Source organism: Rattus norvegicus, chromosome 2, assembly GCF_021556685.1.
Source record: "Rattus norvegicus strain SHRSP/BbbUtx chromosome 2, alternate assembly SHRSP_T2T, whole genome shotgun sequence".
Taxonomy (NCBI): Eukaryota; Metazoa; Chordata; class Mammalia; order Rodentia; family Muridae; genus Rattus; species Rattus norvegicus.
Window position 1 is genome coordinate 48,323,154 of NC_141535.1, and position 14,049 is coordinate 48,337,202.

General features: G+C 42.4%; 1 protein-coding gene and 1 pseudogene across 1 annotated transcript in view; both read right to left on the reverse strand.

The window, feature by feature from the left end:
* Positions 1-13,452, reverse strand: part of Itga2 (integrin subunit alpha 2) — a 98,684-nt gene extending 85,232 nt beyond the window's left edge. The window contains 1 exon segment of the mRNA NM_001427291.1: positions 13,275-13,452. Within this exon segment, the coding sequence (NP_001414220.1) occupies positions 13,275-13,332 (58 nt within the window). The 5' untranslated portion in view covers positions 13,333-13,452.
* LOC120101248 (small nucleolar RNA SNORA44) lies at positions 8,871-8,975 on the reverse strand (annotated as a pseudogene).
* Positions 13,453-14,049: the final 597 nt, after the last annotated feature.

Consider the following 14,049-nt stretch of genomic DNA (forward strand, 5'->3'; position numbering starts at 1 on the left):
ATACACACAAACACTCATACAGAAACACATATAGACACACATACATACACATACACCACACACACACAAACATACAAATACACACTCAAACATGCACAAGTACACACTATAAACACATACACACATGCACACACATGCACACACACACACACACACACACACACACAGTCACACCGTCTTTGACAATGTAATACTGCTTTGGGAAATCATCCAAAAGGAAATAGAAGAAAAAGTTGTGTATAATGATGTTATAGTTACATTTTACACAGCAAAGGTGAAGGAAATCCCACAGGAAGCAACCTAAATATCCAACAATGGGACAATTGTTAACCAGGAGAAGGCAGGATACATTGATTCATGCCTGAAGGAAGAGTGCGTAACATAAAGATTTTTTTTCCATAAGTCATAGCATTGACTATCAGACTTAGCAGCATTCAATTAAACTCCAACATTGCATCTGGAAGCAGTTCTAAAACAGCAAAGTCAGCTAAAAGCCATATATATATATATATATATATATATATATATATATATATATATATATATATATATATGTGTGTGTGTGTGTGTGTGTGTGTGTATACATATATATACATATATATATACATATACATACATACATACATATATATATGTATGTATACACACACACACACACACACATATATATATATATGTTACATATGAAAGAAATAGTGACTAGAATAATTGTACTTGTCTATGCCAGGAAAGCTGAGGCAGAAAGGCAGCATGTTTCCCTGCTGACCTCAGTTGGGAAAATTGCATGGGGAAACCCAATGTTTTGCTACCGTGTTCCTGTCCTACCACAGAACCTCCTCTACTATTGATTTTGGGGTTCTAAAAATAGCAGTTCACCCTCTTCCGTAGTTTCTCTTTCACAGTTTCACATTCCCACAATGAGCCATGATCTAAATAGTAAGTGGGAATTTTTAGAAACAACTTGTAATTCTTGACGTGCATACTAGTCTAAGGAGCCCGATGAGATCTTCTCCTCCATGCTCCCAGGAATATAAGTTATCCCTCTCTCAAGCATATCAAAGCTGCTTGCCTGTGAGCCACTCAGTATCTTCCGTGGCCTTGCAGACACTGTGCTCAGGTCATCCTGTCACCAGATGCCACATCACGGTTTGTTAGTCCTATCACAGTCCTATCACACTGCCTATCAGACAGGCATTGAATCAGCACGAAGGGAAAGGTTAGAGGCGCTACACGTTTTTGTGGGAGACCACATTCATGCAACTTTATTTTAGAACTTTTACAACAGTTCCTTTTTATTATTAGGCACTGTTCTTAAACTATTACTATTTTCTGTGCCTATTTTCTTCTTCGTTCGCAAGAAGTTACTATTGTCTCAATATGTCATGTAGAGGGTAAAGCAGAACTCTCTTCCTGAGTGTTGGGGATTTCAGGTGCATATCACCATAATGGTGCTTAATTTATAGATAAAACCACCATACACATGTATATATAAGAGAAAACGATATACAAAGGTGTTGTTATATCTGTAGTTTCAGACAGTCCTTAGAGGTATTGAAGTGTAATCCCCGTGGATGACAGAGGACACTTTAAACAAACATCAGGCAAATTTACAAGTAAAAAAAATTGTGAGAAATGGAACATCAATTATATGTGTGAATGAAGTAAAAAAAATGAGAAATGAAAGAAAATGGGGATGAAGAAATAGTTTAATTTTATGAGGAAAATAAGAAAAATTATGAAAATAAGACCTCATTACTGAAATGCACATAAATACGACATGGAAATAGCAAGTGAAATGGAACGTTTTTTCTTTGACATGATTTGGCATAATTAAAAATGTTATAACCTCCTGGTGGCACAGATCAAGAACAACAGCGGTAATGAGTAGGTACAACAGGTCGCACATCAATTAAAAGCTGAGGTGATGAAAATCATTTCCTGCCCACTTAAAATTTTATGTGAACAAGTTTATAAATAGGAGTGACTTGTAAATATTGGGGAAATAAATGTTCATCTGGTTGAATTTAGCTCTGCAGCTCACAGGTGTTTGTTCAACCCTGTGACCTGGAAACTTGGTTCATCCAGCAACCTCTCCAGCACTTCTCCAAAAGGGTTCACTACCTAACCTCCCACAAAGATCCCTACGTGCATGTCTGCCAGCGTTTCGTCTCCGACTTCTGTAAGGCATCTTGAATTCTGATGAAGCATCTTTAGCCATACTCTGTAACTTACATTTATACACATATAATTTCCTGTGCAGTATGAGATGGGTGGTTGAAATGAGACTGGCCCCTATAGGCTCATATATCCGAATGCTTTCATCCTTAGTTGGTGGAACCATTTGGGAAGGATTTGGAGGTGTGGCCTTGTTGCAGGAGGTGTGTCACTGGTGGCGGGCTTTGAGGTTCCAAAAGCACATGTTTTCCCTGTGATCTCTCTCGCTCTCTCTACTTCGTGCTTGTGGATGATGCTCTTAGCTATTGTTCTAGTGCTGTGCCTGCCTACATGTTGCCATGCTCCCTCTCACGGTGGTCATAGACTCACCATCTGAAACCATCATCTCTCAACAAATTCTTTCCTCTATAAGTTGCCTTGGTCATGGAGTTTGGTCACAGCAAAAGAAAAGTAACTAAGACATATGAGAGTTGAAGTCAACAATTAAGATCGGAACAATAAAAACGAAGACAACCCTCTGTTTGCTAATAGCCAACTATCCGGACTGCTTGTCAAACGACAGCCAACAAAACCAACGTACTGCGAGAATTTATTGTTTCTTAAAGTCTGACATAATAGAAAGGCAAAGATAATAGGGCAAAAAGGTAGGTAAATATTAGACATTCTGAAACTAGTTCTAATATCTAAGCTGTTATTTAAATTTGCACACTAACATGTAAATAGAAACAATTTCCCCAGAGCTTCTTATCGTGAATATTAAAAGGAGGCTTGTGGCACAGCTCCACAGTTAAGAACACTTTCTGCTCTTCCTGAAACTTCAATTCAGTTCCCAGTATATAGAATGGAGTATAACCCTAGTTCCAATACTCTATTCTGACCTTCAGAGTGTTCACACATACACACACACACACACACACACACACACACACACACACACACATACACACACATTTTAAAAAGAATATGAGAAAAATAAGCTAAAATTACACAAACCTTTTATAAAGTGGTGGCATATATGTTCTTGTCCATGTGTGTCTTCATGCACACGTAACAGTAAGAATATGGGAGTTGGAAGACAAAGTTCAGGAGTTGGTCCCCCCATCCCCCACCCTCACAGAGGTAGGATCTACCTTGTTATTTCTGTTAATCTCTCTACTCCAAGCTAGCTAGCCTGAGTGCTTCTATGATGTTCTCTTTCCCACCTACAGTTTCCCAATAGGAGTGTTTAAAGTTACAGCTGTAAGCCACCTCATCTTATTTCCTGTGGGTGCTGGGGATGGAGCTCAAAATCCTTGTGTAGCATGTGAGCCATTTTGTAAGCTCACAGAATTTTTTTTTGAGATATTCAAAACAGAGGAAATGAATTCTAGTTTATGGTGATAGCTCAATCTTGACATTAAAATCCAAAAGAAGAGTGCATGAAAAATCTAATATAAACCTGATCCTAATCATGAACAAAACTGTAATCCGACAGTCCATCACAAATGTTGACCAGTTTGCGATTACAAACTTTCATCATATCTAAAAGGCAACTCATCTACATTGACATGTAAATGGATTATGGAAGAACATTTTTGTTATCACCGAGATGCAGAAACAGATTTATAAAAATCAAATCATTTGTCAACTTAAATAAATATCTTAGCAACAGGGAAAGTCACTTTGTTGATGAAAGAATGGGTGAGAGGCTGAAATCCGCTCATGAGAAGGAGTCTCCTCTTGCCTTTTCTTTTCAGTATTCAACACAATATTTGTTACTTAGTATTGGTTTCTGACTTAGAGACCATGTTTAGCTCAGTATGGCAAGAAAAAGATTATAAAAGGTAAAAAATAAAACAAAACAAAAACAAAAACAAAACAAAAATCCAATCGGGCAAATATCCAAACTAATCGAACAAACAAACAAATAAAAACATTTGTTAAAGAAATAATGCGTATCTGGTATGATAACAAACAACTAAAACTAAAAAGGATTAAAGGGTGTTAGAATAAAGGAATAAGTAAGGAATGATTTTAGTGTATGTGTGTATGTGTCTGTGTGTCTGTGTGTTTGTGTATGTGTATCTGTCTGTGTGAGAATGTGTGAGCATGTGTGTGTGTGCATGCAGAATGAACAAATGTTGATAAGACTGTTGCTTGACTGCTTGTTTTTAAACTTCTATTTCATATCATTCACAAAAATCCACTACAGGAAAATGTAGGCCTACATGAGGATACAAAAAAAATATTGTTTAATGGAATGCAGGACAATACCTTTCTGAGTTTGTATTAGGGAACCTTCCTTGAAGTTATATTTAAAACAAAATGAAAGCAAACGAGCACAAAATTTGAGTTCCATGACATCCACACCATGAATGTCACCAGTACACAATGCACCACTACACTCATACCAAGAATGACACCAGTACATATCACTGAGAATAAAATCAACCAAGCAGAAGACTGTCTTTAGACCACATGTAACTGGCTGACAACATCTTATACATCAGACCAAGACGGGCAACTCTACAGTGATTCTTATATTCATTTGTGTTTCACAAACAGAATGTCAACAAGGCCAGCGGCAGTATCAGCAGGTTAAGACTCTTGGTGCCAAGTCTGCTAACCTGAGATCCACACTCAGAACGCACATGGTGGAAGGAGGGAACAGACACGCAAAAGTCCTCCTCTGATTCCCACATGTGTGCCCTGGCATCCTCCTCTACCTCCACTAATGAACAAATGTAAAAGTAATTTTTAAAATATTAACAATAAAACTTTGATACACACAAGGAAGGCGGAGGCTTGTTATCTTAAAGCTCACAATCTATCAGAGCGAACAGGGATTGGACACATCACATGACAGCTGCTTCAAGGGTGCATGTGAGAAGTGGCACTAAATTACAAGATAGGTGGGTATGCCTCCTGAGACACAAGTACTCCGGTGAAGATGAATTAAATGATTTTCAAAACAGGAGTTGAGAGCTTGAGAATATCTGGACAGCAGGCCATGCGAGACTGAAAGAGACAGACAGACAGATATACAGGCAGGCAGGCAGGCAGGCAGGAAGGAAGGAAGGAAGGAAGGAAGGGAGGGAGGGAGGGAGGAAGGAATCATAAGGTTATATGACACCTTACAAAACTAATAGTGATGTAAGTCCTCAACCCTTTCCCAAACAATAACAATAAATAACATCACAATGATTCTATTACAGTGTGACCATTTGGGGGGCACACATTAAGTATTGTACTAACAAAGGAATTTAATTACTTTAATTACTATGATATTTCCATAGATCCTTTTCAATCCCATATTGTATTTTCATTAGGACTATATATTCTATTTCTATTCTAAAAGAAAATGATCGCATAAGTCTTGCAATTTCCAGGCTAAGCTTTTCTTTTGCCTTCTTCCCTGCCAGGGAGCTACACTAATAAATACCTAGAAAGCCAAATTGATTAGTGTGAAATGTCTGTGTCATGCACTGAGCCCCCACAGTGGGCTTTAGAAAGGGTTACAAAATCCAAAACAGTCTTCGCTCCATCAAGCATCCAAGAACTGTGGGTTAAAGGACCTGAATGCAATTGGGAAAGAATCAGAATAGAGCTGTCTGGCTGCTCTGGCTAGACTCCAGCTTGAGATCAGTCTGCAAGGCTACATGGTATCCATGGAAATGAGCTCAGGCCTGCACAAAGACAAACAAAGGCCACGTTTCAATGAATGACAGCTGCCAGTGTCCGAGGTGGCTACTGGGGCAGTGGCTTTCCTCATGCTATTTAACAAACATCGGAATAATCTCAGACGCTGACAATACGGCCTCTAATGTGCTTTTGTTTGCCTCACTCTGTTTAAGCATTAACCTCATTTTTACACAGAAAGCTTCTGTAGTAAAAACTGTCCCCCCCCCAATTCATTTTCTCTAATAGAAGCAAATATTGCAGCTGTGGGTCTAGAGCAGGGAGTGATAAGGCCAGGAGTCTGCCTACAGTTCTACAGTTTCTGCTAAATATTTGGGCCATGAAAACTGACCAATCTCCAGGGGAAGCTACAATATATTTATAATGATCAGCCACCATAGCATTCTGGGCACTGAAAAGTCTGGAACAGTCTGCAGTTTAAGGTTGTACAGCATGGTGAACTTAACTCTTCTGTACAGGAACTAGCCGGCATAGACTGAATATACGCCATCCGCAGTAATCACAACTCTAACAATATTAACAACAGGGCAGGGGGGACGGCTCTCTAGATAAAGTACCCACTCCATAAGATGAGGATCTTACTCTGGGTTCTCAGCAGCCATGTAAAGAGAGCTGGGCACGGCAGTGAACATCTATAAATCCATCCCTTAGGTGCAAATGGGAAACAGAGACAGGTGGACCATGGGAGGTTGCTGGCTAGCGAGCCTAGTTGAAACAGTAAGTTCCAGATCCAGGGGAGACGTTGTTCAAAAAATTTAAGGTGGAAAACAGTAGCAAAAGACACACAACACTTACATCTGTCCTCCATACATACACCTGTGGGTAAGAGCACACATACTTGTCATGTATACACATATACAAAACACATACACACACACACACACACACACACACACAGAAAAAGAGAGAGAGAGAGACCACTTTCCCCTATCTTTTTCTTTTCTCCCTCCCCTCTAAGATCCTTTCCATAGACCCTAAAGTTGTTCCCATTCACTCTTGGATTCTGGGTATCTGAAACATGCAGATGCCACAACATGATTTTGGAAAAATCATACATGCACCATGCAGAATTAGGAATAGAAAATTTGAGCTCTAACTAGCGTAAGTTATATTTGAGTGTTTCCTTCTTTGCTTAGATCAGTAGTTCTCACCCTGTGGGTCATGACCCCTTTGGCAAACTTCTATGTCTAAACATATTTACATTACATTCACAACAGTAGCAAAATTACAGTTAAGAAGTGCAATGGAAATAATCTTATGGTTGGGGGGGGTCACCACAACAAGAGGGACTGTACTAAAGGGTCGCAGGACTAGAGAGATTGAAAACCACTGGTTTAGATGCGGAAAGGAATGTCTCCTGTCTTACCCTCTCTCTGTTCTTCCTCCCGTTTCTGCCGAGTGTTCCTCCATGACTGCAGGCACTCACTACATTTAGTCCTCACGTCTACCTAGTCACTGCAGAGGCTGAGGGCTGCCATCACCCAAGCAGCCACGCTCATGTGACTTCTACACAGTTATCTCGTTCTCTTTCTCTAAGCACTTCTGTGCTGCTTCACTTTCTACAGACTTCTTGCTGTTTCCCGTTGGCATCACTCCCCGCCTTCTCCCTCCATACCGCTTGTCTCTCACCTAACCCTCCAAGGTAGTTCCCTAGTTGTGGCTCACTGGAGATCTAGTCTTTGCTCCTTACTTAACTCAGCAACACCACGTGCTCGCTCAGTTGTCTCCAGATGTGATGCCTCCCACGTCTCTGCACATCTCACTCACTGGACTGATCATAAGGCCACTGCACAACACTGTGGACCAACTAGAGGGTCCCCCTGGATGTTGCCAGCTCAACCGCCTCAGACTGATCACCTCTTTCCTACAACTTGTCTCTTCTAGCACTCTTTGTCTCAGTAAATGGCTGCGCGTTGTACTTTATATACCAGAAATCTAAACATCGGCTTGATCTTTTCCCTCAGTGACAAAATGAAGTCTATCCCAAATCCTGTCTCTTCTTCCTTCATAGCACTTAAGTTTAAATTGCATGTCTCTCTTGGAGTGGTAAACTAACACTAACCCTGATTCTCTCCTAGGTGTGCATGGTATTGCCTTCCAGGCCTATCCCTTGCCACTATGGTGATATGGCAGTGAGCAGTTCTGAGCGTATCACTTCCTTGCTAGGCTACCTTCAGGGCCTTCCCTACCCTTAAGGTAAGACTCTGGGTCTTCCATAAGTGAAAAAGCTTAAGGCCAGAAGATCGCTTATCTCTCACCTTTCGTTCTCCATCAACACCGTGAGCTTGAATTTTTGGTCAGTGGTCCTCTGTGATACAGGAATGAAACGTGGGTCCTCCTTAGGTGGAGGCTGTGCTGTACCCCCTGGGAACAGTGCATCGAGGGAACATGCTGCATGTCTTATGTTGCAATGATAATGCTTCCATCCAGGTAAAGTGTTAGACTGGACCCTCTGACCTGGACAGTCCTCTGTGGAAGATCTAAGCTCTAATGACTCCTGTCTTCTCTGGAGGCTTGATTTTTTACTGTCCATATGATAGTTCCTTCACCAAACTCAACATTTTGTTTGGTATCATTCATGAACTGTATGCAAACATGATATTTATTATGCCATGGGAAGACTTTATAATTCTCATTTATATAAAACATTACTATGTTTAAAATTATATAAACATTTTTAACCTAATCGAGTGGAAGGTTAGTATTTCCTTTTGATAATTTAGAAACTCAAAGACAATTCCAGGCACTAATATCCTCTCCATCTTTCTCCGGTGCCATCTATGGTATAGCTGCTTTTATCCTTCAGTAGCTGTTTGGCATCATGCTTGCAAGATGGCTGCAGCTTCTCTGAACCTGGCGTCTGAATGTGACAAAAATCATATTGTTTGAAAAATGAAGATTCTTTTCCTACACTCACACACACACTCACACACACACACATATATATGGAGGATGATGGGTTGAAGCCAGTTAAGTATCCTTTAGGGACAAAGAAACTTCCTTTTTTATTTCTTTTAACATATAGGAGAACTGAGTGGCAACTGCAGGCACTGTGATGACCTGGGCTGTCAAAGTCTCTCCATTACTCTGGCATGCAGTTGGAGATCCAAAGAAACTTTCTTTCTCCATGTTTAGACTCATAGAAATAGACCTCTCTGTACCATGTATCATGCTTTCTCTGACTTGGCATTGTGTCTGTAATATGCCTTTAGCAGAGGAATGTACGGTCACATGTTGGCTTATGACATTTACTATATGCTGCCAGATTGGCAGAGTTTCTGAGGTTCATCGAAGAGGGGCTGGGATCATTGTCATCTATCCACAAAATCTATTATCTCTGGACTTAATGGCATCTGCTATTCAGAGCCATTTTTTCTCTGTTTGCATAGGAAGACAAGCAATGGTCACAATGACAACTTGAAGAAACAGACAGCAACTCTTCACCTTCGATTTGCAATTAACAGGGAAACATCCCATGGTTCTTCCTCCTTTCTGTTGTCCTGAGTCTGTCAGTACTAAGCTAAGCAGGCTTCGTGGTAAAGACTAGAGCTTATAATATTGGTGGTTATATTTATATGATGCTAATATATTTTCGGCCTCAGATATTTTCCCATCATCCCTGAAAGTTTTCAGGTTTTGTATCTTGGCATGTATTTTGCTGAGTGTCTAGAATCCCACTGTTAGACGTTCATCTAGAGATAACCAGGTTTCTCCCTCTTAATCTGCCCAGGATGTTAGCACATGAAGAAAGAGAGCACTTATCAGCTTAAAACAAATTTATTGAAACTGATGTGGTCATTGACTGCCTATCTTGACAGTCATTTCATAAGACAGGCAACACTGAAATTTTAATTTAGAGAATGGGAAGAGACAATGATAGTGTTTATGCACTCACTTATAAACATGAATGAACATCAGGAATGCATGAAGATTTGTTTTTAAGGATGGAGTCCAGAGACCAAATCCATACATTTCAAATAGTCTCGAGAGTCAGCACAGAGCCTACTGAGAAGGGTTACGTAGTACTGATCCTTTATGGAGGAAGAAAGCTACTTCATCAAAGAGTGACCAGAAGCTATTGAGAGGCTGAAGTTAAGAGGAGTCTGGACTGGTTCATAGAATTTAGAGATAAGCCTATCTTTTCTTTTTGTGCTACAGAATCTAAACCGTTCTACTTTATAATTATGTTTGGGGTCATGTCTTCTAGGATTGGAGAACTGGTTGGCTGCAAAGAAATGAGAGGGAAAAGAAGAAAGGCAACATTCTAGTGAAGTTCATGGGAATATAGTCTGGGAAAAGTTTAATATAAACTTTGTCCATTGAGCTTAGACATAGGATGGTGTATGTAGGTGCTTATAATGTTTGAAATGTATAGATTGCCTGCATGTATGGAGTGCCTGTGTGTACTTATATGTAGGCTTGAATAGTGTGTGGGGGGAGGGAGGGTTGGTAGGGAAAGCACAGCCAGACGCTAGAGGACTTTTATGACTGTCAAGACATTTGGACTTTACCCTATATTAGTTGTGGTGGGAAACAGCAAGTCTTTGAAGTAAGGGTGTAGGTTGATAAAGCAGGTAAGTGTTTTAGAAAGGTGGCAGTAAGAACAATAAACTGGAGGGACAAGGAACGAAATGGGAAAGCCAGGTTCAAAGTCACAAGTGCTCTGATATAAGAGGAGGGGGGATTGACCTGGGTAGTGGCAGAAACTGTATATATGGGAAGGAAAAATTGAAAACTTGGGAAACACACTGCCAGCCTCACTACTAGCACGGTGCGCTGGCTTAAAGGAGAAAACCTGGAAGATAGGTGGTGAATTCACCTTAGGAAACATCGGCTCTGGCATATTAATAGAGCACATGGGTGTGGAAATCTGGAGCTTTGAAATCAAGAGGTGAGTGGTGAGAGATACTGCTTTGAGGAAGGATCCGGACCCAGAAGAACCTTTAGATTCTAAAGCTTAGAATGAAGAGGGAGATCCTGGACAGAGCTCTGCAAACACTCTTTATGACAGGGTGGAAGATGAGCCTCTAAGGGGGAGAGGTGACGCTGAGGAGAGGAGAGGAGAGAGAGAGAACACAGGCCAGGGGAGAGGGAGTTTCTAGAGGAAAGCAAAAATCAAAAGGAAAACTTCTTACCCTGAGAGGAACCTACTGAATAGTTTACAGACAAAGGAGACTAGTTCGAGAGGGAGGGCTGACCTCTCAGAGTGCAGTGAAAAATCCACAGAGACAATTCCTTGGCCCGTGAGACCACTGGAGAGTGTGTGATTTCACTGATGCTAAGGTGACAGTTGGTTTCTTCTCTGGATGTGCACTTAACTGACAGATTCCCTAGGTGTCATGTGATCTCTTGTTCTTCCCTGTCAGCCTCCTCATGGACAAGGAAAAGGCATAAGTACGGAATAAAACGGAGTTCTTGTTCCTCTTATCCACTTGTGAGAAGGATCATGAGAAACAAATTTGAATCTAAGTGTTACAATGAGATCCGAGACGAGTTTGCACCTAACGTTGTCTGTCCGTGTGCTGCAGAGAATGGGAGGTATAGAAACACACATTTGTGTATGTCTTCACATTTTTAACTTCTGTATCTACTTGCATCACAATTGCGCATGCGCGTGGTCTATAAAGAACAATCAGTGTGTCCGTTTAGTGTCAAGTTCAGGATGCTTATACAGGTAAGATAAAAATAAAAGTTTAAAGTACCAGTAACCTGGGAACTTTCAGCTGAATGCCATCCTTACATACCCAAGGCATCTGAAATTATGCTGCCCACCTACCAATCCCCATTGCTCCCTCAAATGGCAAAATTTGATTTATCTGATTTTATTTAGTCAGATGATTACGAATCAAGAGAAAATGGGTCCCTTGGATATACAAATAACTGAACTAGAGAGAGAGAGAGAAATAAATACCTGGGATCGTTTTTATAGATGTCACGTAAATCCTGTCTGCTTGCTGACATTGAATCATACCAATTAACTAACTGCAGAGGAAAACCGGTACCCGACTCCGTGCCTTTCGGCAACACATTCCACCCGGGTCCTTGTCAGCGACTCCTCCCAGAACAAGCCTCAACATTTCAGAGATCAGAAGCTGGTGTTGTGCTTCAGTGGCTCCTTTTAATAATACCGTCAATCTGAGAGATGAAAAGCCCAGGTTTGGGTTCCTAGTACCTCTTAGGAGACTTTCCAGTCTGAACTTCAGAATCCAATCCAACTGTCTTAAACCCCATACGGTAGACCCGATGGCCCCTCAGGTCAATTGTATTTTTCTAGGACAGAACGTGTGCAAAGCATGGGGCACAGGTTAGCATCCCAACAACTAACAGTGCCCTGTATCGGCTGGAGAATCGGGAAGGGGGCATTTCCTCTCCTCTCTGACAGACAGAAAGTTCCACGAGGCCAACCTGGACTAGTTTTCCTCAACCTTAAAGAAAGATGACCCTGAATGAGAAGCACGGTTTAGAGAACGCTTTCCCTTTTTGTAAAATAATTGACAACCAAGGACCATTTTGCTGTTTTTTAGCTGTTTAGAGTCCAGATACGATCCCTCCCCCTCTCGGTCTCTCCTTAACTACCTTAAAATCCTCACTTTAGGCATAACCAGACTGTGGATAAAAGGTGGAGAGAAAGTTCTCCTGGGCCCACCTTTCCCACCCTCCTTCCTCACTGAGGGCAAAGGAAGTCAGGTCAGGCAGCTTGGCTCCAGTCTCAGTTAATCCCCTTGTCATGTCTAAGATCAAGAGAGTGGAGAGAACTGGCCTAAGTTTACTTTCTTTGAAGGACAGGCGACATTACAACAATAAGAGGAAGGTAGGAGGGAAGGAAGAGTCCCCTTCTGCCTAGTATTTAAGAGGTGATTAGCTTTTCTTCCTCCTATGGAAAGAAACACCAGTGCTCCTTCCTGAAATAAGAATAGGGGGGCATTGTGCACGTGGGGCGAAAAATATACATCACAGTTTCCTGCAAAGCTACCCTTTGGGGGCTGCAAGCTGCAGCCCGGAGCTAGATCCCGGGTTCCTGGTTCAGAGCTAGCTCAGCACCTGCCAGGGATCTGTGGGAAGTTGGGAGGCTGGACGCGCGGTCTGCGGGCCACCCACAAACGCTCTAAACCCGAGGGTGTGAGAACATCTAAACCCATTGTTCTTCGAAAGATGACTTTGAAAGATGCTTTGATCGATCGGGTGAAACACGTCTTAATGCGGACGTGTGTGTGTGTGCGTGTGTGTGTGTGTGTGTGTGTGTGTGTGTGTGTGTGTGTGTGTGTGTCTCGTATCTGTTCAAGCGGCTCCAGGAAGCCTGGATCCCGAGTCCACATGAATGCAGAGCAGATTTCGCCAGCTCCAGAGCAGCGCTCGATCCCTCCCTGCTCTCCTAGGACCACTGAGGGTCCGTCCGAGGACGCGCAGTGGAGTTTACTTACCTTGAGTGAGCAGTAGCAGCTGCAGCAGAAGCGCGCCCCCTGCCTGTCCCGGTCCCATCTCGGGTCTGCGCTGGGGAATCTAAAGTGCTTTTGGGGGTGCGCACAGTACCCTTGGCCCAGGGCTCCCAGAAGCTAGACTTTCCAGAAGCTGTACGGGAGGACTTCTCTCCAGCCTGAAAGAGAGCAAGGAAAAGTTGCTTGCAGCTCCTGAGCTAGGAACCGCCCCTGCCCGCCCCTCCAGCTTAGGCAAACTCTGTCCTGCCACGCCCCGCTGAGCCCAACCCCTCCAGGGCTCAGTGCACTGAGCCAAGATCCCTGGACGCCCACACAGCCGCCCTCATCTTACAGACAGTGCGGATGCAACGACAACCTGGTGGCTTTTCGAACCCTGTACCAAATTGTTCTGGCACCCCAGACCCAAAAGCGCAGGATCCACCCACAACCAACATCACTTCGTTCTCTGTCCACAGGAAACTGACTCCTAGGCAGTCCCCAGAGCAGTTGTATCAAGTCAAAGCCCCCGCCAACCCCCCAAAGCTCAGCAGGAGAGCCATGAGACTTAACCTGCAGCTCCTAGGCTGCTAAGTGCGGGCCCTGCTCTGCTTTTCCTGAGTGGGTGGAGAAAGGGACAGAAATAAGCTCAGAATGACCAGGTTCGACACTAAGTCATCAGAAAGAGCTGCTCTCAAGCTATGATTATCCCTGAGGTACTATTTTTGCACCACAGAGGGGTGTGAGAGAGAGGGGAGGGGATCGTTCATTTCTGAGGTGATGA